At 46.0% G+C, this 27543-nt stretch overlaps 4 protein-coding genes and 1 long non-coding RNA gene across 9 annotated transcripts in view; 2 read left to right on the forward strand and 3 right to left on the reverse strand.

The window, feature by feature from the left end:
* The window catches only part of RUFY3 (RUN and FYVE domain containing 3), a 47001-nt gene extending 39378 nt beyond the window's left edge, over window positions 1-7623 (reverse strand). Inside the window, exon 1 of one of the 3 annotated variants that reach the window (XM_083458737.1) lies at window positions 7007-7622. In XM_083458737.1, the coding sequence (XP_083314863.1) occupies window positions 7007-7310 (304 nt within the window). In that variant the 5' untranslated portion in view covers window positions 7311-7622. Of the gene's footprint in view, window positions 1-7006 lie in introns of all 3 variants that reach the window. The other 2 variants (XM_083458729.1, XM_083458734.1) reach the window with 2 other exon arrangements.
* The window catches only part of LOC310685868 (protein FAM47E-like), a 239843-nt gene that overhangs the window by 189865 nt on the left and 22435 nt on the right, over window positions 1-27543 (reverse strand). The gene's annotated exons all lie outside the window — the stretch shown is intronic.
* Window positions 11137-13078, reverse strand: UTP3 (UTP3 small subunit processome component). Its single transcript, XM_083458844.1, has one exon. The coding sequence runs from the start codon at window positions 12691-12693 to the stop codon at window positions 11218-11220; it is 1476 nt and encodes a 491-aa protein (XP_083314970.1). The 5' UTR covers window positions 12694-13078; the 3' UTR covers window positions 11137-11217.
* LOC310686021 lies at window positions 13133-18903 on the forward strand. 3 transcript variants are annotated; one of them, XR_014515647.1, is made up of 3 exons: window positions 13133-13289; window positions 14622-14717; window positions 17633-18903. It is a non-coding gene; the product is annotated as an uncharacterized lncRNA (long non-coding RNA). The 3 variants fall into 3 exon arrangements; XR_014515648.1 differs by lacking the exon at window positions 17633-18903 and adding an exon at window positions 16322-16354; XR_014515649.1 differs by having other exon boundaries at window positions 13135-13289; window positions 17684-18903.
* JCHAIN (joining chain of multimeric IgA and IgM) lies at window positions 21504-27411 on the forward strand. The gene is made up of 4 exons (XM_083459126.1): window positions 21504-21768; window positions 23436-23571; window positions 24697-24777; window positions 26398-27411. Exons 1-4 carry the CDS (start codon window positions 21705-21707, stop codon window positions 26600-26602), a joined length of 486 nt encoding a protein of 161 aa, XP_083315252.1. The 5' UTR covers window positions 21504-21704; the 3' UTR covers window positions 26603-27411.

Genomic DNA, 27543 nt, shown 5'->3' on the forward strand with positions numbered 1-27543 from the left:
TGTGAATGCAAACTCTCAGATGGATACAAATTCAAAGGACATAGCACTATCATGAGATTGCTGACCAAATTATGGCTAACATATCAAAGAAAGTACATACAGAAACACAGTGGCCATCTGTGCATGCTTTGCTACTGTCATAGTCTGAAAGTTGCTCTAACATACTCGTTCAGCAGTGCATACAATGCTATAGAACAGTGTTTCCCAAACTTTTTTGGGCAACGGCACACCTGTTTACTGAAAAAAATCTCGCGGCACACCACCATTAAAGCCCCGCCCCGTGACGTCAGCGCGCAGCGTCACGCCGGGAGGGACGCACGAAAGTGAAAGTTTTTTCCCTCCCCCTTGCCGGGGAACCTCCAAGCTTTGGGGGTGGGAGGAGGCAGCAGAGCGAGGGACTGAGGGACGGCGGCAACTGAGGCGGCGGCGGCTGTTGTGGTGGTGGCGGCGATAGCGGGCGGAGGAGGGGGCGGCGGCGGGGCTTGAGGAGCCGTCGCCGGGAGTTGCTGCTGCTGTTGTTGCTGCTGCTGCCCGGACATGCCGGCCTCCTCCTCCTCCGCTGTCTCGCGCTCCTCACTTTTTCACGCGCTGCCCCGCCGCTTGGCACCACCACCGCGGAGCCGCCCCTGGCTCGACGCGGATCCTCGCCGCCGCCGCCTCTCACCGCCCGACTCGCTCGCCTCCCTCCCACGGCACACCAGCCAATGTCTCACGGCACAGTAGTGTGCCGCGGAACACCGGTTGGGAAACACTGCTATAGAAAATGCCAATCAGCTCCTTGGGAAATTGGAAGCCACATGAAATTAGAAGCCTACATCAAGAGAGAAGCAACTGAGAATAGGAGGCATTTATAGAAATCAAAATTAAATCAAACAGGGTAAGAATCTCTTTCATTTTAGGAATAGCAAACACACAAAATCACTGGTTAATCCAGCATGAGGTACTTGAACTGGAAGATAAACTGAAAATAGTCCTCGGGGATACATTACAAGAATAGGAACTGATCGGGAGGTAAGCCTTGAGATAACCAGAATCTTAGAGACAAGCATATGTAATCTTGAGTCCTGCATTTGTGCTACTAGAAAATAAAAGAAATTATCTTCCACACTGCTCAGAGTAAAAGGGCTGTTGGCACTTACAGAAGCACCCATGAGGCTCACAACTAGGCAAAAAACTCACATAGAAGTGTCACTTGTGATAACAAGTGCCTTTATGTGGGGGAAACACACCTAACAGGTACCACTTGTACAACTGTAACAGCTCTTTTTGGAACCAAAATAAACACGCACTTCCCAGCACCCATATGCACAGCCCCAGCACAGGGATGCCAGTGTTCACCTCCGACTGAGCACTGCCTAGCCGCAACCATAGCAGGGGCTCTCATGTACTACCAAGGTGTCTGCAAAGAGGCTGTCTAATCATAAAAGCAGCCTGAAATGTCTTCACTAAAAAGGAAAAAAAAACTACCAGCAATGTGATGGAAGTATCCTGATAAAAGAACCTTTAATGCCACACACTGCTATAAGTTGATATGGGTGCTTGAACTTTCCTGTGTGTTCGACCCATGCTATACCCAAGTCAAAAATATAACTTTTTACTGCATTGCTAAATGTCAACTTCAAGACAAGTGCAGCACCCATCATCAGCCACACAGGTACAACATAGCAACTGATGACACTGAATAAGCCTACGGAAGAGAAGGGTAAACTTTGAGCTAATAACTCACCCATACCGTGCACTCAATGATTTTATGATTCCAGTAACACCAACAGGGAAAAATACATTGACAGTATGGTCTTGTAGGCAAATTATAAGGCTGTGTACACATTCCTGTTTACTCTGCATCAAGTGCACTCTCACTGCTGGTTTGGGAAGTGGTATACACACATTAGCCATACCTAATCTGCTGTTCCTTATGAAATATTGAGTTTTGATTCAATCCCACCCACCCACCCACCCCGCCAAAACTGCTTCAATATTAACTGAGGGGAAAAACTTCTAAGTCTGTAATGCATACGCAGCTTTGGAGTCACTGTGAAGATACAAAAAAATTATTTGCAGGGATTTGCATGCTGTGGGTTAAACCACAGAGCCTAGGACTTGCCGATCAGAAGGTCAGCGGTTTGAATCCCCGTGACAGGGTGAGCTCCCGTTGCTCGGTCCCTGTTCCTGCCAAGCTAGCAGTTCAAAAGCACGTCAAAGTGCAAGTATATAAATAGGTACCTCCCCAGCGGGAAGGTAAACGGCGTTTCCCTATGCTGCTCTGGTTCGCCAGAAGCGGCTTAGCCATGCTGGCCACATGACCCAGAAGCTGTATGCCGGCTCCCTCAGCCAATAAAGCGAGATGAACAACCCCAAAGTCGGCCACGACTGGACCTAATGGTTAGGGGTCCCTTTCCCTTTACCTTACCTAAATAAACTACTTGAAAGTTGTTGAATCTTGCTTCAAGGTATATGAGGTAGGATTGGGTTGTGGACCTTATTTATATACAGGTTTGGGAATACAGAGAAAACCTGAACTGGTTTTATTTTGAAGCTGTTATGAGGCCTTGAGTTGGAGGCTAGAGCCAAGAGTACAGTGGAAAGATTTCCTTTGTTATCCCAGAAAACAGAATGTCTCCTATCATCTTTTTCCACACAAGTTATTGCAAACAGTTGTTGTACTGGTTTTAGTGGCCTTCCTAATGAGATGACAGTACTGGGAGATCAAAAATATGATGTGTATAAACTGATTGTGGTTTATATTGATTATTTAGACTTCGTAGTAATTTGCTTTTAAAGCTCAGGTATATATACGTGTAGCTTTGGATCAGCACATTCAAAGTAACCCTGACTGTTGCTGAAGACACATCTCTTTCCCCTGGCCTTTGGCATCTGAAATTTTAGGGTCCGTACTAACGGTTTTTAACACTGAATTTTAAATTGTTGTAACCAACTCTGGGACCAGTTGGTGAAGGGCAGGTAATAAACATTATTATTATTGTAACAACAACAGCATGAATATGCAAACACTTTGTAAGGGTGTTTTATGCAGTGCAACATTGTTCCCTTATTATCCAACACAGATGCTAAGTTCAATTTTGTGACAGATTTTTAAAAAGTATTTACAAACAAAAGATGGTAGGTGATCATGGAACAATAGGCAATCATCAAAGGGCGGTAAAAGTACCTCAAAAGAACCCCAATTCACATTATCCCAATGCTATTCCTAGCAGAATGGGAATCACATAAATGCTACCAGGTCTAGGACTACTACTGCCTCTCTCTATTGCCTCAGCCAGAGAAAATAAGCTCTCTGCCAGTTTCCTCCTCTGCTTAAAAAAATCCACAAATGCCTAACTCACAAAGGTTTGGTTCATTAGCTTGACACGTCACCAACTCTTCAGTAATTTCTAAACAATCCAGTGTATATCACACCAGGCAGGTTAAACTGGTACCTCGGCATCACAGTCGAACATTCTTCTTCAACACTGGGATCACTGATAATTATTTGGTCTGCTTTCAGGCTCACTTCAAAGAGCAGATGCTCACATTTAAAGGTTTGCATGGCTTAGGGCCTAGGTATCTGCTGGACAATCTTCTCTTGTATCTATTAAAAACGTGGTGTTGACAATGTGTCACTGATGTGAATTGTGTATTAGTTCATGCATTTCAAAAAAAATAAATAGTAAGTGCTGCTGCATTGGGGAGTGGGGGTGGCGACTAGCTATTCTGCTTTTGTGCCTGTAACCCAGGTTCCAGGAGCCATTTGCCTCTTAGCTTTTCTACCTCTGTGTATAACACTGATGTGCCCTCATGCAGGGATCTACTGTACATCTTGAGGCAGTTCTCCACGTGTCCCCACCATTGGGAGTAGGCAGGTAGCAAGCAGAGAAAGCCTGCCTGCCCTTTCAGTGTTGGTATCCAACCTGTGAAATGCCCTCCCAACACTTCATGGACTGATACCACATGGCAAAGAACTTCCCATTTCCCCAGGTGAACATTGCAAACTTTTAACATTTAAGCCGCTATGAGTTTTTTATTGACTGGAGCTTACAGCATGTGCTGTGCTATTGTTTTGTATTTTTTGTTTGTATTTTTACACAAGTAAGCAATTATGTATATATACTGTATATTGTCTACCTCCTTATTTAACTTATATGCAGAATTCATCATGCGAAAGGCTGGGCTGGATGAATCCCAAGCTGGAATTAAGATCGCTGGAAGAAATATCAACAACCTCAGATATGCAGATGACACAACCTTGATGGCAGAAAGTGAGGAGGAATTAAAGAACCTTTTAATGAGGGTGAAAGAGGAGAGCGCAAAATATGGTCTGAAGCTCAACATCAAAAAATCAAAGATCATGGCCACTGGTCCCATCACCTCCTGGCAAATAGAAGAGGAAGAAATGGAGGCAGTGAGAGATTTTACTTTCTTGGACTCCATGATCACTGCAGATGGTGACAGCAGCCAGGAAATTAAAAGACGCCTGCTCCTTGGGAGAAAGGCGATGGCAAACCTAGACAGCATCTTAAAAAGCAGAGACATCACCTTGCCAACAAAGGTCCGTATAGTTAAAGCTATGGTTTTCCCAGTAGTGATGTATGGAAGTGAGAGCTGGACCATCAAGAAGGCTGATCGCCAAAGAATTGATGCTTTTGAATTACGGTGCTGGAGGAGACTCTTGAGAGTCCCATGGACTGCAAGAAGATCAAACCTCTCCATTCTGAAGGAAATCAGCCCTGAGTTCTCACTGGAAGGACAGATCCTGAAGCTGAGGCTCCAAGACTTTGGCCACCTCATGAGAAGAGAAGACTCCCTGGAAAAGACCCTGATGTTGGGAAAGATAGAGGGCACAAGGAGAAGGGGACGACAGAGGACAAGATGGTTGGACAGTGTTCTTGAAGCTACAAACATGGGTCTGACCAAACTGTGGGTGGCAGTGGAAGACAGGAGTGCCTGGCGTGCTCTGGTCCATGGGGTCACGAAGAGTCGGACACAACTAAACGACTAAACAACAACAAGCAATTATGAGGATGATAAACCACGAGGGGGCAGGATATACATTTTTAGGGGGGAAACAATCTTCGCAGTTCTGTCAATCCATTTTTACACACATTCTAATAGTGCCCCACACTTCCATGCTTTATTCTTATAAACAGCTTTACAACTGCAAGAGTACAATTCAGAAACCTGCAACATTTCACCTGGGAAACGTACCGAAATATCCCTTTCTCTTAAGAATCACATAACATTTTCCCTTCTTGCATTAGGGAGCCATCGGCACCACAGTGTTGGAAGCTTCCATGCGCAAGAAACACATCCAGCTTCCACATTTGAACAAAGCTCTTCTTACTCTATTATGACTACTTAACAGTAGAACAGAATGTTATGCCAGGACTGACTGTAAGTTCCTTGGGAGCAACAATCTTTTTTTGCTTGCAAAATTATAAAGCATCAAGTGCGATATAAATCATTATTACAGTAGTAATAATGATGATCAGTTTAATAGACAAAACTCTTGATCACCCAAGGCTGCTAGAATCTTAACACAATGCAGTTACTAACACTTAAAACAATTAGCTTGACTCTTGGCTCAAGATCTTCTCACCCCAATGCCACTATACCTATTGAAAAGACAAATGGGATTGTGGAAGGAGAAAGAAAGACCTCCCTATCATTTCATCAGAAGTTCCAGAGTTAATTCTTTGCTAAAACAAGCCCTTAGAACAAAATAAAATGAAACGGCAGAAGAAAATCTAATAAAGTCCTCAGTTCCAAAGCAAGACTCATTCAAGACTCAGCAGTTCTTCTAATTCATCCTCATGATTCAAGTCACCACGTACGGAAAAGTTAAAGCAATCACCAGTTTGTTGTTCTTTAAATAAATTAATAAAGACACAGAGAATGAAGTTCCCAGTCAATTTGTGTTTAAGTACAAAGCTGGTGTTTTCAAATGTTGCGGGGTGGGGTGGGATGGTGTAAAGCAGTGATATCCTGAACCTAAAAAAGACCCAAAACTTGGGTCACTAAGGCTGCAACCCTAACTGCACTTACCTGAGAGTAAGCCCTGCTAAATCAAAAAGGACCTTACTTCTGAGTAGACAGTAGGACTGCAGCAAGAAACACAGCTGGGAATCAGGACTTTCTGTTTTAACGTCTCAGCCACAAGAAAATATAATATTGGAGATTAGGGAGAAAGGAATAGGAATTGATGGGGGGGCTGAGGAAAGACCAAAAACCACAGCTAGCAAGACAAGGCACACTTACTGGAGAGCAAGTCTCACACACAGTTGCTTGGGGCGAGGACAGCAGAGGGATCATAGTTGGGTCTTGCGTGTGTGTGTGTGTGTGTGTGTGTGTGTTTCAGAAAAAACGTAGACTTGGAAGGGATCCTGAGGGTCATCTAGCCCAACCCACTGCAATGCTTTTTAGCTTGCATCGATCTCAATAACCTCCAGTTATTTTAGTCGGATAGGCGATTAACAGGCTTGTTTCATAAATAAGGGGGAGGGAGGGTTGCTGGCTTGGTTCGGTCTGCCTTTGTTCTAGTTTTTAGCATGCGCTTAGTAGTTTCATGCTGTGAGCCGCCCTGATATCCATGGGTGGAGGGCAATAATAATAATAATAATGGTGATGTTTTTCGCTGGGCATGGAGTGAGCTGGTGATGGTCTGCTGCTGGAATGAATGGGGTCGGTGCTAAATGGTCTGGCTTGCTTTACAACCCCATGGACCTTGTTCGTGGGGTGGGGTATCGGAAAAGGAGCCCACCCCCCTCAAAAAAAAAAAAAAAGAAAAAGGAGGAGGAGGAAAGCGAAGGGAGGAGGCTTCCCCTCCCTCCCTGGGACAAGAGTTGCCCGTAACATTACACAACGTTGGGGGGCGGATGACAGCCGAGCACACCATGTGCGGCGGACACACAGGGCGCGGTTCGGGGAGAGAGAGGAGAAACCAGGGCGGCAGCGGCAGCAGCTTCTGCCGGGAGACGGGAAGGGAGGAGCGGCGTTGCCTACTACTACTCACGGGCGCCGCCGGCTCGGTGCTGCTGCCCGGTCTCGGGCCCGATGTAGCTGAGCAGGACGGGCAAGGGGACCCCGCAAGGGCCCGGCGGGGCGGCTCTCCAGGCGCTCTGGGGCTGCAAGCCCGGCGCGGCGGCGCCTCCACGGCCCGGGTAGAGGAGGAAGAAAGGGGGCGAGTCGGGGGGCGCCTCTTCTTCTTCTTCTTCTTCCTCCGTGGCGGCGGCGGCGGCTTTGCCCTCCTCCTCCTCCTCCTCGCGCTCCGCTTCCCCCTCGCCGTCGCCCGCCTCTCTCTTCCCCGCTCCCTCCATGCTCCCTCAGAGGCTGAGGGTGGCGGCGGCGGCGGCTCCCTCTTTTTCTCTCCCTTCTTCCTCCTCCTCCTGGACGGCGGCGAGAGTGAGCGGGCAACTTTTTCCACAGGGCGGGCGGGCGAAAGAAAGCGGCGGCGGCGGCGGCGGCGGCGCCTCCTTCTCCCGCCTAGACCAGCCCCCTTCCTAAGCCCTGACTGGGCCCAGGCCGACCGGAGGTTGAGATGGGCCGTCCCGGCCTCGCGTCGAGCTCCGCCCCCGTCTTGCCTGGCTCTTCTTTCTCCCCTCACGGCCGCTGTGGGCTCCGCTCTGGCGCTTTCCCGCCGCTTTGTTGTGGTGGGGGGGGGGGACACGGTTCTTGCCCCTCTCCTTTTCCCTCAGAAGAGGGGCCACTTCGGTAGGGGTCAGTTCTGACCCCTTTACTTTGGGGGGTGGGGTGGGTCCGTTTTGACCCTTTCTCCCTCAGGAGTGGACACATTTCCCGCCCCCTAGGAAGGGGTCAGCTCGTGCCCTTCCCGCCTCTGAAATATGGCGTGTGTGTGTGTACCATTATTGCCCTTTGAGTGGCTGTGTGGAAAGAGACCACTTTGCTGGTCAGTTTTTGCCACTGTGGGGTTGAATATATATTATTCAATTTTACATTCTACATTTGAATTCAAACATCAGCATCATCCCCCATTTAGGATTTCCTGAATCCTTAAGACTTCCCACCACCCCTCCATGGTTTCCATTATCAAACTTTTCCTGCAGCCATCACTAATTTCTCTTTTTCTTTCAGTAGTCCATTTTTACCTTTGCTTTTAATACATTACATGCGTTACTCAGATCCTGCCAAAGTTTTTAGTTGTTTAGTGTTCTCTTAAGTACCGTACATTACAGTAGTACCTCGGGTTACATACGCTTCAGGTTACAGATGCTTCAGGTTACAGCAGTGGCGTAGCGTGGGTTGTCAGCACCCGGGGCAAGGCAAGTAATTTGCGCCCCCTAACCCGTGGATTTGCGCCCCCTAACCCCCAGATGTTGCGCCCGGTGCGGCCGGCCCCCCCTGCGCCCCCCACGCTACGCCACTGGGTTACAGACTCCGCTAACCCAGAAATAGTACCTCGGTTTAAGAACTTTGCTTCAGGATGCGAACAGAAATCGTGCTCCGGCGGCACAGCGGCAGCAGGGGGCCCCATTAGCTAAAGTGGTGCTTCAGGTTAAGAACGGACCTCCGGAACGAATTAAGTACCTAACCTGAGGTTTGTTGTTGTTTAGTCGTTTAGTCATGTCCGACTCTTCGTGACCCCATGGACCAGAGCACGAGGTACCTGAGGTACCACTGTATAAAGTTTTCCCATTCCTTCTTAAAGTTCACTGTGGGCTTCATTCTTGACTCCTATCTGCCAGGAAATGGACACTTGAGAGCAGTTCCCACTCCGAATCCACCACAGTTGTCAGTTCCTTAAACTAAAATGAAGTATATCCCCTCATCCATTTCCCTGCCACACAAAAAAAGTTATTTACATGTTACCGTTACCATTTAGGGCTTAAAACCCTTGAGGAAAATGCACTATTTGAGTTTATATTCTGGCTGAGCCTTTTTTCATACCAGATGCAATTAGAAAGGAAATTTGTACCACCTGAGCATGTACAGAAGATGTCACACCTTGCGGATTTACCATATTTTTTGCACCATAACACTCACTTTTTTCCTCCTAGAAAGTAAGGGGAAATGTCTGTGTGTGTTATGGAGGAAATGCCTACGGGTGGCATGCCTACGGATTTTCCTCCTCTAAAAACTATGTGCGTGTTATGGTCGGGTGCGTGTTATAGAGCGAAAAATACAGTAATTTGCTTTTGTATGCCTAGTAAGGGCTGGGTAACACATTAACTTGATTTCTCTCTGCTCTCTTAAAAATACTGCATTTGAGTTGGTAAGTAGTAGATACCACGCTTTGCCTGCAGAAGGTCTTGGGTTTATTAATATTTATTTCTTCTATATCCCACCTTTCCTCCAAGGATCTCAAGGCGGCACAGTACATGGTTCTCTTCCTCCTCATTTTATCCTCACAACAACCCTGATAGGTAGGTTAGGCTGAGAAAGTTGACTGGCCCAAGATCGCTCTGTGAGGCTCAATCCTTGGCATTTCCAGGCAGCGCTCAGAAAGGTTCCCGCTTGAAACTCTTAACCAGCCATTACTACCAAAAGGTCAAAGTATTGTTCCCTTTCCCCACTCTACCCCTTGACTGCCTCCCCACTCATTTATGGCTAGGCAGAAATACAAACCTATGGTTCCTTAATCAAACACACTTGCTTGGCTTTTACTGCAAGCATATTGAGAAGCAATCGTGAAGCATGGCCTCTCCTCATAAATGCACACAGAAGAATATGTCTATATTTGCTTACCTCAAATGATCTAGACATGGTCTGTTTGCTAATTTCTGCACAGGGGCACTTTCCCTTTAGAAGATAAAAACTCAAACTGCAGCCTGTTTAAAAAGCTTGCCCTAATCTTCCATTTCACCACTTTATTCCCTTTACAAAGTGATCTCTCAAACATTACAGAGAATTTACAAGCTTTTCAAATAAACACCATGGTTCATTCTTATTTCTGATGCCCTAGCATGAGCATCAAACCAAAGACATCATCCAATAGGCTTGGGGGAATGCTAAGATTTTCAAAAGTGCAATAATATTTGCTGGAGGGGGACTAAAGAGGTGTGCAAAAACAGCCTACTGAGGACCAACCATGATTACTGACCACTGTGCTGTTTGTGGGCACAGGATGTACAGAGGAAGGTAGATGGAATATCACAAAGCATTGCAGCAAAATAGTCCTCTACATTGCAAGAGTTTGTCCCACTTGTCAGTCCTTAAAACCACATCTCAAAATCATGGCTTGCTCTACAAAAAGACTGACCTCTCCCCACCTGCAATGGAAGTTACTTTTCTGTAAAGTAACTTCCAGTCACTATTTTCTGTAGCCTTAAACCCCTCACAATTTTAATTACAATGTTAATTACAATGTTGGTGCCCACCACTAAAAACAACTCATCACAGCATGTGCCTCTATGCTTCAGGGTTAATATCCCTTTAAAAAAATTAACTACTAATAGGCATCCCCTCACAGTTCATTTCTGAATGGTTTCTAGTCATTATGTTAAACATACCTGCTAACATTTTAAAATCAAAAAGTGATTGGTTTTGGTTTCACTCAACCCAGCTAGCAATGCACCATATGCTAAACTGTGGCTTCAAATATGCATACTGTATTAATGTAGAGCACACAGGTAACTTAGAAGGTATAGAAAGTATATAGAAAGTTTTTGTGAGTCTGAATGAAGCAAATTAAACTTATGCATTAGAAGCTTTACCTGCCAAAGCTCTTATCATTCACAACATACAGGACCGTCTCCACTTTCGCATTGGATCTGATCAGCCTAGCCCTAAGTGTATGCTCAAGATAGCTTAATGCAGATTAAATATTCCTTGGGTCCCTTAAGAACTAAGGAGAGCCTTATTGGGTCAGGCCAAAGTATCTGGAACTCAATCCTGGGCATATTAACTAAGAATTCCTATTGAGCTCAATGCAGTTACTGAAAGTCAAAAGTGCACAGAAATGCAACCTAGCAGGTCAAAAAGTGGTAGAAGGTGAGAGGATAGTTGACCTGCTATGTTCTCAATGCAGTGATTGGGATTTACATTTAAACACAGTTACTGGTTACTGCGGATGACCACAAAGATGAGCTGCTGGACAAATGAAACAACTGGGAAAGGCAGTTGCCCTGAACTTTGCATACTATGAACAATGCTGCTTTCTCTGTGTTAAAATAAATACATATTACCTTTATTTACCCCAAAAATGAACATTTATTGAGCTCACATTCACTGCCTTCAGCGAGTAAAAAAAGAATTATACAAAGAGAATCACTTAAGCTTAACACTTTTCTTAACTCCAGCACGAATGCCAGACAGTTCGCCTCCGTATCTTTGTTCTTCTCTTCGGACCTCACGAACCTGCCCCTTCCTACGAATCTTGGCACGTCTGAATTTCTCACGGTGCTTGACTCTTGGGTTACGATCAATCTTTTTCCTTCTGGGTGTGAGGCCTTTATTCTTGACAATCTGGTATGTTGCACCTCTCTTTTGATCTCCTGCTTCCTCTTCCATAATCAGGTCTTCCACACATTCTGTTTCTTCTCGTTTCCTCTTTTTCTTAAGCTTTATCTTTTCTTCCATCTCCTTATAATAATTCAGGGCAGCCTCCTCATCCAAATCTGAATCATCTGTAGGTTCTTCAGCATCCTTACCATTAGAAAGCTCACCAACAGATTTAGGTTTGATTTTATTAACAGGCTTTCTAGCAGGCACGATAAGCTTCTTCCTACCTTCCACATCACCAGCATCACTGCTATGGAATTCATTAAGGAGCAGACGAATTTCCGGTGACAGTTTTTGGTCCACAGTCGCCAAGTCATTTATTAAATTTCTGTAACTTACAAGTCTTTCAATGACAGGGTGACCGTGAACTGGAATCCTTTTGGCTTTCAGCACCAAGTAAAAACTAATGTTGCAGCAATAGTTCAAATAGAGATGGTATTTGGTCTGTAAATACTGGCTGCCCTTTCCCTCTGGGATGACCCCATCTTTTACCATTTGCATGAGCGGCTCCAGTTCATCTCTGAGCTCAGTTAACTTGGCTTCAAAGTCCTGAATCAGCTCCAGCAACTCCGGGGATTCCTTTTTCAACAGCTTCAACTTCTCTTTTTTAGAGAGAGACTGCAAGTCCTTGGCAATTTTCGACCCGGACTCTTTTCGACCTGGCTCCTGGGCTGCCGCAGCGTAGGCCGCTATCAGGTCCAGGCCGTAGTCATCCTCCCCCAGATTCTGCACCAGCCTTTTCTGAATGGCTTGGGCCTCCTCCTCTTCCTCCAGCTCCTCGGCTTCGGCTTCCTCCTGGCTCTGCTTGGCTGCTTTGGAGCGAGCCACAGCCTTGCCGTAGTCGGTGCCGTAATAGAGCTGTTTCCGCTGGCCCCAGGCGAACTCATGGGGGAGGCCGAGGTCTCCGCTGCCGCCCCGCTGCTCCTCCAGGTCGCTGTCCATATCCAGGGGCTCGCCTTCGCCTCCATCCTCGTCGTCGTCCGCGCCCTCATCTTCTCCATCCTCCTCCGTCTCACTCTCCTCAGAGAGCTCTAGTCCCAAGACCTCCTCCTCGCCATCTTCCTCCTCCTCCTCCTCCTCGCTGCCCAGCGCCGCCAGCACTGCCTCCTCCAGACGCCGCTGGTGGAAATCGTCTGCCTCCTCCGTGAAGATCGGGGCTCCCGGCTCCGGCTCCTCCATCTTTTCCTCCTGCGGCTGCGAGGCCCTCAGGCCCGGGGCTATTCTCCGCCGTGGCTTCCCCATGTTGCCGGCAGTGAGGACGGATCGGCAGTCGGCAAACCAGCATGCAGTATTGCTGCTGTGCGGCCGCCAACGCACAACACTACTTCCGGGTCGAAGGTCGGTGCGCCTTGGAAACAGGCTTTCACTTCCGGCTCACAAGAAACGGGTAAGCCGCCGCCCCCGCCTCCACTTAACTAATTCCCAATTGTCATTTCGTTGTTCAGGAAATAACCGGCGGCCGTAAGCCTCCCTCTTGCCGTCCTTCATCTACGCGTCTCCGGTAGATTCCGAACTGTACAGCGACCTCGCTTTCCAGGTGCTTTACTTCCGGCCTAGAGTAAGCGAGTAAATTCTACATCCGGTCGGTTGATGCGCCCTGCTTTATGCCTTCCGCCTCACTTGTGGACGCTCTGGTTTCGGTAAGAAGCATAGAGAGGTGATGGGGAGGGTGCGCGCCGGAGGCGAGGCGAGGCGGGGCGTTCGGCCGATGAAGTGCGCATGCGAGATCCGCAGGGGGACACGTGGCCGACGTAAAGCGTGCGGCGTAATGGAGTGCCAAGCGCGTGTATCTCAGCCCCTTCCGCTGCTTCCATTTAATAGAACGAGCATCCACACAGGTCCAAGATACATATTAATCGATGCCAGTTAATAGCAATGCACTGTTCACTCAGCTCGATAGACAGATAGATGTCTCTTTATTTCTCCTTAGGAATCTGCTTTATGCTGAGTCAGACTTTTGGTCCATCTGGGTTAGTGTTGTCTACACTGACTGGCAGCGGCTTTCTAGGCAGCAGCCTCGCAACTCACCCTGCAGGGACCGAACCTGGGAATCGGCTACATCAGGGGTGGAGTTTGGTAATATGGCTCCCTGAACAAGACCAAGATTGGGAGCCCTTTCCCCCTAAATATTTATTATTTTCCACAATATTTCATTTTGGTACAGCTGCTTTTTAAATGGGTCTTCTATAGGTACCCGTATAAATATAAGTGTTGTTGTTGTGCTTCCTGTCTGCTCCACACCACCCTAAATCTGGTGGTGTCTGCTTGCAAGGCAGCCGCTGAGCTATGGTGGCCCTTCCCTGAAAGAAAGAAAGAAAGAAAGAAAGAAAGAAAGAAAGAAAGAAAGAAAGAAAAGACCTCCTGGATTTCCCCCCTGAGGCTTCTCACACAGACACCCTGTTTAGCAACCGAAGGAGTGGTGGAAAGTGTGAAATGACAGTGTTGTTCTCTCCCTGCTCACACTGCTAGGACTTGGGGTCTCTGGATGAAACCTGATTCAGAACAAGCAATGGTGTTGCTGCTCATGTTGTGAGATCATTTCGTTGCCACAAGATGGAGACAGATGCCGACTTTTAGCTTTTCTAAAGGATAAAATATATGTTAGGGTGGAAGCAGCTAACATGATGCCTTCTAGATGTTGGACTCCCATTTCCCATCAGCCTCAGCCGGAATGGCTAATGGTCAGGCATTATGGGAGTTTGAGTCCAACAACATCTGTAGGGTACCACACATTAGCAGCTCCTGCCATAGAAGGTAGGTTAATTGATGGATGCTGGCCACTGTTACTGAACAGTGGGTGCTGGCCTTCAGTTACTGAAGCGTACATTGGAATATCAAAAGATGGACCGCCACATGCGAATTTCCCCAGAATAATCTGCTAGTTGCCATCAGAAACAAAATCCTGGGCTTCATGGGTCTTTGATTAATCCAGAAAGGCAAGTCTTGACATTTTTACATCTTCAGGACTGCCAATGGATTAACAGAATCGATAAATATATAAGTTTAATCAAAGTAAGTCTGCAACCCTATACAAGTCTATACATGGAATATACTTCTGAGTAGGCCTACATAGGCTTGTGCTGCTGGTAATATATTAAATCGAAATTAATTTGCACATTAATAAAAACAATTGGCTTGTATGGAATTGAACATTCTTTTTTCGTTTCTAGATAATTCATGTACCTGCGACAGCAGGGACTGCCTTAGTAATTAATGTAGAAGACAGGGTGCTTTTTCTGAGAGGACACCTTCCACCTACAGTTCTTGTAAGTTCAATAAACACTTCCATGAGTTTTGCAAGCACATTTTTAGGCCATTAAAAGGCTTTTGATCACCGGTTAACTGAGTAAACACCACAGCCCCAAATGACATAGTAGGGTGTTAATAGGCAAGAATTGGTGCAGAGTCCGCGGCACCATTCATATAACAAAAACTACCATAGAGATATCAAGTTTTTCAAAAGTAGCAAGTCCATGGCTTCACTTTTGAAAAACAGGTCTGCAGTCCTTAGCTAATTGGGAACCACTGGTTTAGTCTAACCTGCTTGATGCAAGAAGCCCAGAGGCTTTTCCCCAACAGATGATTTTTCCTGTCCAGACTGCTTAAAGACTTCCAGCGTTGGTGATTCCACCACCCCTCTAAGTAACGGGTTCTTTTGTTAACCTACTCTTACTGTCAAGTGGTTTCTTCCTAATATTGAAATGACATTTACCTGCCTGTAGTCCATGTGTCTTCTAGGGCACCAGAAAACAATTTTTTGCACTCTTCTATGACCGTGTGTGCATGACCCTTTACTCTGGCTCCAGTGTACTCCCATCACTGGTGTTTGAAACCATGTACACGTGATGTTAGCCACAATCCCATAGCTGTCCTGTAATTCTTGAGAAATCCTGCTGTTCAGCGCATTTCTCCTCAAACCAGCTTCCATCCAATTTGAAAAATGTCAGCCACATTCAATTTGCAGTTAAGCTGAGGTGTGTGCACTCGAGACAACTGTTGCGTATGCCCAGATGACAGTTTTGTGAACAGGAGTTGGAAAGGTTGCAGGTGTGGAAAAAGCAATTGTGCTTTGAGTGATGAAATCTGGGAAGAGTTGCTGTGCTTTAAGGTGCTAAAGCAGAGCTTTCCAAGCTTTTCATGCTGGTGAAACACCTTTTAGACATGCATCATTTCGCAACACCGTCATTCAGTTTTACTCCCAAACCAGAGCTTAAACTAACCCCTTTCAATGACGCACCTACACACTGCAGCCAACACACTAACATGTCACGACACACAGTTTGGAAAGCTCTGTCCCAAAGTGTATTTGACCTAAGTGTCAGCCTTTCAGGGATTTGAAGAGTGCTGACATGTCCCTCCTCTGTCTTCTCTTCTCCAAGTTAAATACAACCAGTTCCTCCCACCTTTCCAGTTGTGCTTCCAGTACAATTCCCTTTTTGATCTACTTGTGGAGGCTTTCAAGCTGCTTTTCAGGCTATCCTTCCACCTTAAGTTACCACAGTCAGTATGTTCTATCGGGCTGGACTGCTGTTTCTTAGTGCCCTCTGTACATCACCAAGGCATTGTAATCACTCAGAGTGAAGTAATGGTGCCTCTGAAACAAGCCTCTGAAACAAGCAGGCTGACCGATACCAAACCCAAGAGCCGTTCTATGCAAAATAAGTGCAGGTGCCAGTTTCTTCTTAAGAAAACCACAGAGCAGGTGCAGCAGGGCCAGTTAAACTGGAATTAAGAGTTACAGCTCTCTAAAGGAAAGGAAGAGCAACTCTTAGGGCGCTTAACAAAGTAAAGATGCTTAAATCTTCAGATGCCATGTATATAATTCAATAGCTTCATTAAAATATGTATTTGCATATGTTTTTATTTGAAGGAGCTGAAGGTGGCATACGTGGTTCTCCCTCCTCCTTGCTTTATCCCAGGTTACACTGGGATGTACTGACTAGCCGAAAGTCACCCAGGGAGCTTCATGGCTAAGCAGGGATTTGAACTCTCATCTCCCATGCCCTGGTCCGAAACTCTAACCCAGGGGTCAGCGAGGTTTATCTTGCCTGGGCCGGATCGGTCCCGCAGAGATCCCTCCGTGGGCCGAATCGCGTGTGTGCATGAGGCGCACCTGCGATTTTTGACATCTGCGCGTGCACACCTGTGATTTTCAGTGTCTGTGCATGCGCAGACGCAATTTACAGCGCCACAGAAGCGAGTCCCCGTGCTGTGCTGCACCGATTCTGTATTCTGCTCTGGTCAGACCTCACCTGGAGTACTGTGTCCAGTTCTGGGCACCACAGTTCAAGAAGGACATTGACAAACTGGAACGTATCCAGAGGAGGGCAACGAAAATGGTCAAAGGCCTGGAAACGATGCCTTATGAGGAACGGCTAAGGGAGCTGGGCATGTTTAGCCTGGAGAAGAGGAGGTTAAGGGGTGATATGATAGCCATGTTCAAATATATAAAAGGATGTCACATAGAGGAGGGAGAAAGGTTGTTTTCTGCTGCTCCAGAGAAGCGGACACGGAGCAATGGATCCAAACTACAAGAAAGAAGATTCCACCTAAACATTAGGAAGAACTTCCTGACAGTAAGAGCTGTTCAACAGTGGAATTTGCTGCCAAGGAGTGTGGTGGAGTCTCCTTTGGAGGTCTTTAAGCAGAGGCTTGACAACCATATGTCAGGAGTGCTCTGATGGTGTTTCCTGCTTGGCAGGGGGTTGGACTCGATGGCCCTTGTGGTCTCTTCCAACTCTATGATTCTATGATTCTATGATTTAGTGCAGCGCACGAGTGGGCAGCTCGGTTCGGGGGCGGCTTGGGGGCCGGTCAAACGACCTCTGCGGGCTGCTTCTGGCCCATGGTCCTTAGGTTGCTGACCCCTGCTCTAACCATTACACCTGACATAGGACTCCTGCCAACCCCATAATGCAAGATGCTTTGAGACAGGCTGTGGTTATTCACTGGTGATCAACGGGCTCTCTGCACATGCTTCAAGCCCGAGTCATTGTCCTCCGCGTGAAATAAGTTACAGCTAATCCTATTGACATAGTAGGCGTGAGTTCTGACACACAAAATTGGGGGAACCCTTGGATAAATTAAGTCCAGAGAGTGAATCAACTACCTTTGAAACTTTTTCCTGTTATTGATTTTCCGCTACCGGTTTTGTCAAACATGTACTTGGTGACTGAAAAAGTAACTGAAACTCTTCCTGTGGTCATAAAGTGTGTATTTTTAATGTGCACAGAGACTGATATAAGGAGCTCTGCAGCTGGACCCTGGAAAGCAAAGAGCCCTGTGATCTAGAGGCAAGTGACTTCAGTAAAATAACTTTAATCTTTCAGGCACATGAGTTTGCTGGTTTAAAGGCGTGGATCTTGAGCTTGGGGGCAAAATTAAACTGAAGTTAGGACCCGCATAATGTAAAAATATTGTATATAGAATCACAGAATCTTAGAGCTGGAAGGGAACCCAAGGGTCATCTATTCCAACCCCCGGCAATGCAGGAATCTCAGCTAAAGCATCCATGACAGATGGCCATCCAACCTCTGCTTCAAAACCTCCAAGGACAGAGAGTCCACAACCTCCCAAGGGAGACTGTTCCACTGCTAAACAGCTCTTACTGTCAGAAAGTTTTTCCAAATGTTTAGTTAGAATCTCCTTTCTTGCAACTTGAAGCCATTGGTTCAAGTCCTACCCTCCAGAGCAGGAGAAAACAAGCATGCTCTCTCCACCATGTGACAACCCTTAAGGTATTTGAAGATGGTTATCATATCTCCTCTCAGTCTCCTCTTTTGCAGGCTAAACATACCCAGCTCCTTCAAGCACTCCTCATAAGGCTTAGTTTCCAGCCCTTGATCATCTTGGTTGCCCTTTTCTGCATATGTTCCAGCTTGTCAACATCCTTCTTAAACTGTGGTGTCCAGAATTGGGCACAATATTCCAAGTGTGGTCTGACCAAGTCAGAATAGAGTGGTACTATTACTTCCCTTGATCTGTACACTATACTTCTGTTGATGCAGTCTAGAATAGCATTAGCTTTTTTGCTGCTGCACCACACTGTTGACTCGTGTTAAGCTTGTGGTCCACCAAGACCCCTAGATCCTTTTCACATGTAGTGCTAATAAGCCCGGTGTCCCCCATCCTATATTTGTGCATCTGGTTCTTTCTGCCTAAATGCAGAACATTACATTTGTACCTATTGAAATTCATTTTGTTAGCTTCTCCAATCTGTTAAGGCCATTTTGAATTCTGATTCTGTCTGTTCTTAAACCAAGGCATGCTTTCCCATAGCAGCGGGGGACTCAATTTCCAAATGGAACACACTCAACAGGAAGTGAAACGTTCTTATTCCAAGGCAAAGTTCACAAACCAAAACACCTATTTCCTGGTTTGCAGCGTTCTTAATCCAAGTTGTTCATAAGCTAAGCTGTTCTTAAACCAAGGTACCACTGTATATATATATATATATATGCAGGTTTTGGTGTCTTCGGGTGTCTTCCCGTGTAAGAGTTGGGGTGTCTAGGCGACGTTTCGACGAGGTCTCACTCGTCATCTTCAGGCTGGTGCTTTCGGCTTCTTGTTACTGGAACAGAGCAGGATCTCAGTGTTTGAGTTCCTATAAATACTGTTGAGGGGGTGTGGTGTATTGCCTCCAACGTTATGGGCAGAGGGGAAGTTCCCAGGGTGTGTCTTTTCTTCTTTTGTTCCTTAATTACTTGAGGGATATCTTGAGTGATTTCTTGAGTGATATCACTCAAGAAATCACTCAAGATATCCCTCAAGTAATTAAGGAACAAAAGAAGAAAAGACACACCCTGGGAACTTCCCCTCTGCCCATAACGTTGGAGGCAATACACCACACCCCCTCAACAGTATTTATAGGAACTCAAACACTGAGATCCTGCTCTGTTCCAGTAACAAGAAGCCGAAAGCACCAGCCTGAAGATGACGAGTGAGACCTCGTCGAAACGTCGCCTAGACACCCCAACTCTTACACGGGAAGACACCCGAAGACACCAAAACCTGCATTCCTGTACCCGTGAAAATCTACGAAAGCATATATATATATATATATATATATATATATATAGGTTATCTTGATTTCTTATTCTTCCGGTAAGTTTTGCCATTTCTGCATGTTCCATAAGTTATTGTATCCATTCTTCCTTTGCTGGGACTTCTGCCTTTTCCCACAAAGGTTAGAGTCTTGCCTGTTCCTAGTTTTGCCTTTGGTCAAACGAAGGAATGTTTGGCTCTGAAAGAATGTGAATTTTGGGGTGTAAAACATCCCCACCTTTTAGGGTCCCTACACATGAGCAGTCCCGCCACCGCACGAGTTTCAAGTTGCATTTGCATGTTGCTGTACATACCAGAGAGGGGATACCTTATGCCCAATGTACATTTCCTATTTAGTTTCCCCGTTCCTGCAACACACACACCCTGAACACTTATCCATGAACCTGTCGTCTGCTCAAATATGCAGCTTAACTGCCAAGTGAATGTGGCTTATGTTTATAAATTAGACATGAGCCGGTTTGAGGGGGAAAGCATCAGGCAGGAGAATTTCTCAAGAAATTTCAGGATAGATGTGGGTTGTGGTTAAGGTGAGCTGCAGAGAATCTGAAGTTAACAGTAACACAGCCGTCAAGGCCTGTTCCAATAGTTTGCTGCTGGGATAAGATGCCAAACATTGCTGACTCTGCCAGCAGGAAAAGAGTCCCAGTGAGGTGGAGGGAGTCCTAAATTAGCAGCCTGATTCTGGTTTGTTGTTGTTGTTTAGTCATTTACTCGTGTCCGACTCTTCGTGACCCCATGGACCAGAGCACGCCAGGCACTCCTGTCTTCCACTGCCTCCCGCAGTTTGGTCAAACTCATGCTGGTAGCTTCATGAACACTATCCAACCACCTCGTCCTCTGTCGTCCCCTTCTCCTTGTGCCCTCCATCTTTCCCAACATCAGGGTCTTTTCCAGGGAGTCTTCTCTTCTCATGAGGTGGCCAAAGTCTTGGAGCCTCAGCTTCAGGATCTGTCCTTCCCGTGAGAACTCAGGGCTGATTTCCTTCAAAATGGAGAGGTTTGATCTTCTTGCAGTCCATGGGACTCTCAAGAGTCTCCTCCAGCACCGTAATTCAAAAGCATCAATTCTTTGGCGATCAGCCTTCTTTATGGTCCAGCTCTCACTTCCATACATCACTACTGGGAAAACCATAGCTTTTACTATACGGACCTTTGTTGGCAAGAGGATGTCTTTGCTTTTTAAGATGCTGTCTAGGTTTGTCATTGCTTTTCTCCCAAGAAGCAGGCGTCTTTTAATTTCGTGACTGCTGTCACCATCTGCAGTGATCATGGAGCCCAAGAAAGTAAAATCTCTCACTGCCTCCATTTCTTCCCCTTCTGTTTGTCAGGAGGCCCAGTGGCCATGATCTTCATTTTTTTGATGTTGAGCTTCAGACCATATTTTGCGCTCTCCTCTTTCACCCTCATTAAGAGGTTCTTTAATTCTTCCTCACTTTCTGATATCAAGGTTGTGTCATCTTGTGTCAAGGTTGTGATTCTGGTTACAAAACTTAAAATGCCCAGGCGAATAAATAATCCAAAAATGCTCAAGAGAGGCTGGTGAAGGGTGTTGCTGGGGAGAGGGCGTGGCTTGGACAGACTCTCAGGGGCCGGACAAAGTGTCCCAGGGGCCAGACATTTGGCCCTCAGGCCTGAGATTCCCTAACCCTGATATAAAATATTTAGTCTGCCAGGAGTTGAGTGAAGCCAAATTTATTCTATGCCACACAGCATCACCTCCTCAGAAGCACTTGTGACATCAGATCACTGCCAGACAATAATATTTTATTGATAGTTTCTTAACCCAGAGGCAAACAACCTAAGCATCACACTTCTTAGAATACTCTTGCAGTCTAATCTGTTTTAGTTCTCTAATCTCCCTGCATATGTGTGTTTTATGTTTATATGTGTTTTATGTGTATTGCAAACCCAAGTTGAGAGAGAGAGAGAGAGAGAGAGAGAGAGAGAGAGAGATATGTTGTAAACCTATCCACCAGTAGAGTTTTCGAAGAACGGGCTTTTCCTCCCTGATTAGTAAACCACCATTAGTTTGTGGTTTCATTCTGTCCGGATGTGTTTTGCACCACCGTTAGCACAACTTGATTGCAATCTAGGCAGGCATTTTTAGGAAACTCAGGCTGCCACCGCCACACAGACTGCTTTTTGGCAGAGAGGCACAACTCTGAGAGTGTTTGAAGGCAGGCAGAGAGAATGAAGAATTACTGGATCCTCTGTGGAACCCTGGCTGTCTTTTGGGGAGCTATTCTTGGAACAGGTATGCAACATTTGTCCATTGAAAGCAACTCGGATACAATGTTTTAAGCAAAGAAAGTGCTTTTGTGCTGGGAAGAATCGTCACTATATTAATTGGCTCTAAAATTCTTACCTAGAAGGTGGTACTGTATCTAGATTGAAAATTTTAAAAGTAAAAAGGATGCTTATTTTATCCTACTGGGCTGCTCTGAAATCAGGGTTATGGTAATCAATAATGTGCATTAGATATACTATGTCTAATGCCAGAGCTGTGTTTTGAAATGGGGATCACCAGGTGTTCAGTAATGCTAAAGTATCCATTTTTTTCTGTTTTTGGGGTTGGCTTGAGTGATGCCTCCGAACCAGAAGTGCATTGCTTTCTATAATTCTCCCCTGGTCTCCTCGCTGGCCCAAATAGGACTAATTTAGCCAGCTAGCCCTGGTGATCATCTAATGTTTATTGGATGGATTTCCCCCCTAAATTGATTTTTGAATTCTGAATTTATTGTTATTCAAGTTTTATACTGTATTTTATGCTGTTTTTTTGTTGCATCAATTAAGTGTTTTAAATTTGTTGTTAGCTGCCCTGAGCCCGGTTTTCTGAACCGGGAAGGGCGAGGTATAAATAAAAATGTATTATTATTATTATTATTATTATTATTATTATTATTATTATATGAATCTTAATATGTTTTGGAGTTTGCATGCATTCCTGCCAATGTCCCTACTGACTCTGCTCTAATGGTTGTAGTTGATGATGATGATGATGATGATGATGATGATGATAATGGCAGCTTCATGGTAGAAACCACTTATTAAATTCAGAAAGTAAGATGGAATTAAGGGGTTAAGATATGGGAAAGGGAAGGAATACAGACTGACAGATAAAAGAAAAAGAATCCAGAATGGCCCCAGGGGTGACCCATGTAGGAAAATGAGGAAGTGTAGTGGAGAGGATTGTGGCCAGTGCAGGATTGGTACTTTTTTCTGGCAGGGCTCCTGTGCTGTTTATGCTGGACAACAGCAGTGGAGGGAGGCTAAGGCCCATTGCGACTGGGTAGGGCAAAAGGCAGAGACCCCAAGCAGTGGGTGGCAAAAGTAGTGCAGTGGCAAAGTCAAACGTTCAGCTTCCCTTCATGACAGTTGCAGCCATGCCCCCTCACAGCAGCGCCCCTTTTATTATAATACCACAATTGTATAATTGTGCAATAATAAAAGTAGGGGATGCATTGCAACAATTAATGCCCAGGGGAGCTGTGTCACCAGCTGGAATAAAAAAATATTGGACCAGTGTTCTGATCCAGCGTAAATCAGCTTCATAAATTCAGATATTTATCAGATAGTCCAGACTTTCCCAACCTGGTGCCCCCAGAAGCCCTAACCAGCCTAAGCCTATAACCCAGGGATGAACCTGAGATACGTAGACCTCTGAGTCTGAAAATGCCACGTTGAAGCCTTGGGTTTCAACTTCCTCCCTAGCAGCCTAAATTTGGCTTCCAGGATCTTTCAGCTGCAAATCTCAGTATGACTCAGTAACCCACCCTCTGCATCTCATTATTACGTTGGCGTCGTATTTTCCGGGATGTGCATGTGATAAAATAGGTGCGCCCTAAACATCTGGCACATCGGCACCAGAGAATGTTCTCGTTTTTCTTCCTCAGTCTAAAAAACCTTGTGTTTTATGGGCAGCTTATTATGGGCTGGATGAAGATGAAGAGAAGGTCCTGGTTGATAACAAGTGCCAGTGTGTGAAGGTGACATCGAAATTCGTCCCTTCCAAAGATAACCCACAAGAGGAAGTACTGGAGAGAAACATCCGCATCATGTAAGTGGTACTTCATATAAAGTTTCTCCTTTTCCTGAGGCATATACACAACTGTCCAAGCCATAGCCACCGAATGGGACGGAATAAACGCTCCATAGCCTTTCTATAATTTGGGGAGCAGGATTATCTCACTCTTCATGCAGCTTCTGTGGTGAAGACGGAAGAGCAAGCAGGACACCAATACTGTACAGCCCTCTAGGATCTCCCTCTTCCCCCACTTCAATCACTTTGTCAGTTTCACAGGTGTAGCCCAGTTAAGTCTTTTTCAAACCATGAAAAGTCTTGTGGCGCCAACAGATTTGTGGTGGGTGAACTCCCAAGATGCCACAAGACTCTCTGGTGGTTCCTCACATCCAATCCTCCTTCGACTCTGAGAACATCCTAGAAGACCCTCTCACTACACATTCAGCTACAGGCATCTCCCCATTTACATGGGGGTTACATTGCTGGGTACCACACATATACATGAAATTGTGTATAGTGGGGAACACAATCTTTAAAGCCTGTGAACAGCCTCCTTTCTCAAGCTCCAACTCTCCACAGGCCTCAGAGGTCAGTGCAAAGGCTCCTGGAATTGCTAGCCATTAGCCAGCTCTTTCCCCACCATTTTTGCAGTTTTCCTGCTTTTCCCACTCCCCATTTGCCATTTAAACAGATTTATTTATTTCCCGGCACCACACTGTAACGTGTAAGTGGAGAAATGCCTGTACTGCACTTGACCTCTGCTATCAGCAGCCATAAAACCCTTCCAATGGCTTGACAACATCATACAGATGACAAAGCTGCTGCAGAGAGAGAGAGCTCACTCATCTGCACGGGCTCACTGATTGTTGTTGTTGTTGTCGTTTAGTCGTGTCTGACTCTTCATGGAGCAGAGCACGCCAGGCACTGCCTCCCGTAGTTTGGTCAAACTCATGCTGGTAGCTTCGAGAACACTGTCCAACCATCTCGTCCTCTGTCGTCCCCTTCTCCTTGTGCCCTCCATCTTTCTGTGACCCTTGCTAGTGTTTTTGTCTTGCCGCGGCCACAAGGGGAGAGAACTTGCAATGACGGTTGTGTTTCCATTCCTGCATTTCATTTGAACAATCTGGCTTGTAACTTTTTCTTCCTCTTTGCCTTCTCCAGAGTTCCCCTGATGACCAGAGAGAACATCTCTGACCCCACCTCGCCAGTGAGAACCAGATTTGTCTACAACTTCTCCAAGCTGTAAGGGCTTCCCTTGATTGCACTTATCTCAATAAGCTTACGTAGCGCTAAAAGAGTTGAGGCCGCTGTAAAGTGTATTATATTGCAACAAAGCATATAACTGAGATGGCACCAACTGTGCCTTGCGCCAACTCAGCTATATTGGCTTTGGGTCATATCCAGAATGTAGCACTAAGTAGCCCTTTCCATCAGCCCTGGACACACCTCCCACACTTGCCTTGGGCAGAAAGGGCAGTATCCATCAATGCAGGGTTTCCCAAACTTGGATTTCCAGCTGTTTTTCAGACTACAATTCACATCATCCCTGACCACTGATCCTGCTAGCTAGGGATGATGGGAGTTGTAGTCCAAAAACTCCCAGCTGATTGCACTGGCTACCAATTCGTTTCTGGGTCCAATTCAAAGTGCTGGTTTTGACCTATAAAGCCTTAAACGGCTCAGGATCGCAGTACCTCAAGGACCACCTCTTTCCATATGAACCTCACCTTCTGAGGCCCTCCTTTGTGCGCCTCCTCCTCAAGAGGTCCGGAGGGTGGCAACACGAGAATGGGCCTTCTCTGCAGTGGCTCCCCATCTGTGGAATGCTCTCCCCAGGGAAGTTCGTCTGGTGCCTTCATTATACACCTTTAGGCGCCAGGCAAAACCGTTCCTTTTTAACCAGGCCTTTGGTTGATCCGATTTACAGCCTATGCCTTTTTAAAATGTTTTTGGGAGGCGGGGGGCTATTGGGTTGCTGTTTTTATTTTTATTATGTATTTTGTGGTTTTATATCTTGATTTTATTCTGTGAACCGCCCTGAAACCCCCAAGTATAGGGTGGTATAGAAATCTAATCAGTCAGTCAATAAAAAACATCTGGAGTTGTTGGGGGAGCCCTGAACTAATGCGTCCCATGGGCACAAGGATTTATATTTGCACAACAGAACTTCCCCCACCTCCTAAGCATGTTCTAGCGCAGCGGTTCTCAACCTCTGGGTCCCCAGATGTTGTTGGACTACAACTCCCACCATCCCTGAGCTCTGGCCTTGCTAGCTAGGGGTGATGGGAGTTGTAGTCCAACAACATCTGGGGACCCACAGGTTGAGAAAGGCTGTTCTAGAGGGTCCCCTCTTACCTACCCTCCAAAGCAGATTTGAGCAGCGTGCATGGGCGTGTCTGCTCTGGCAGGGGTTGATGGGAGTTGTAGTCCAACAACAACTGGAAGGCAGAGCATTGGCTATTCCTCCTGTGGAATCTCTTTGTATGGATCTTGTTATGTACTGAGTTGAATAGGGTCCAAAATGCAGCAGTCTGATTGGTCCTAGAACAATAGGATTCAGAATGCAGCAGTCTGATTGGTCCTAGAACAATGCAGCAGTATGATTGGTCTGCAGGAGCCACCCAATCCAGCTCCAGATGGAAGTGAATCCACAACCTGATTGGCCTACAGGAGAATTCCGGAATTAGCCAGTCACGTGCAGCCCATTGTGTAAATAATGTATATAAAGCAGATACTTTGGGGAAACTTCCATTCCTCCTCACCACTATGAGCTGAATAAAGGGCATGAAATCCACTCTCGACTCCGAGTATATTTCAGATCTGTTGGCTAACTTTTCTCCTCCTCTGCCACCTGTCTTCTAGCTGTGATAAATGTGCTGCAGCAGACGGTGAAGCCACGAACGACCACCCTGCGCCTGGGGAGAGCAGCATGTGCAACGACCCCGACCAGCCCTGCTACACCTACGACAGAAATAAGTGCTACACAGCCTCCTGCCTGTTCTCGAACGGTGGGAAGACTGAGGTCATCCAGACAGCCTTGACTCCCGAATCCTGCTATGTTGATTAGATCATAGAGCTGAATGCAGGGCACGGTGGGGCAGATCTACGCCACCACAGAGACTTATGTCGGCTTCATAGTACCAGTTACAGCTTCCCTCAAGGGATCCTGGGAACTGTAGTTCAGTGAGGGTTCACCGTTAGGGATCCTTTGGGCTGGAGAAAATCGATACGGTTCTCACCTAAAGGCAAACTCCCCCAATTCACATTTTCCATAACGTGAACCGAAAAAAGCTCCCCTTCAGAATTTGTGTGTCTCCAAATCACACGGTGCAGTTCACCAGACAAATGACGTGTGCAGAAATGCACAGCCTGTGCTAAAATCTACATATAAATGTACCTTTTAGTGAAAAGAGCATACAAAATTATGCTCGGGAAATTGCTTTGGAGAAACTGGGTTGAAAAGAAACTGGATTAAAAGAAAACATGTACAGTTGGAGGGGAGGACTTCGCTCAGAAATCCAATTTGCTTTATGAGGATTCTTTTTTAAAATTGCACACTAGTGTAGAATTGTGCAGAAATGAATTTCAGATTGCAAAAATGAGAATTGGAGAAAACAAAAATGAACACATTTGTCCATCCCTAGGGATTCCGAATGCCCCTCACAGAAGTACAGGTCTCTTGGTTGAGGGAAATAGCCATATGAAGTCTGTGGTGTAGAGACATACCCACATTGCCCTGCATGCTTGAAATTAAAAATATATCTTTATCAGCAGAATGATATCCTACTATTTCCTCCCCATAATTTCTTGCAGTTTATAGAATCCCCCCCATCTGCAGCCCCTACATGTTGTCACAATAAATATTGCCTTTCATTATCTCCACAGTCATTTTATTGGGACTAAACGCGACTGGTTCCACATTGTGCGTTCGACATCTTTGACAGGCATAAAGCTAGCATTATTCCTTGGAAGTTCTGGAGCCACATCAAATTACTTCTGGGGCACGGC

Source organism: Podarcis liolepis (assembly GCF_965112155.1).
Source record: "Podarcis liolepis genome assembly, chromosome: 9".
NCBI classification, from domain to species: domain Eukaryota; kingdom Metazoa; phylum Chordata; class Lepidosauria; order Squamata; family Lacertidae; genus Podarcis; species Podarcis liolepis.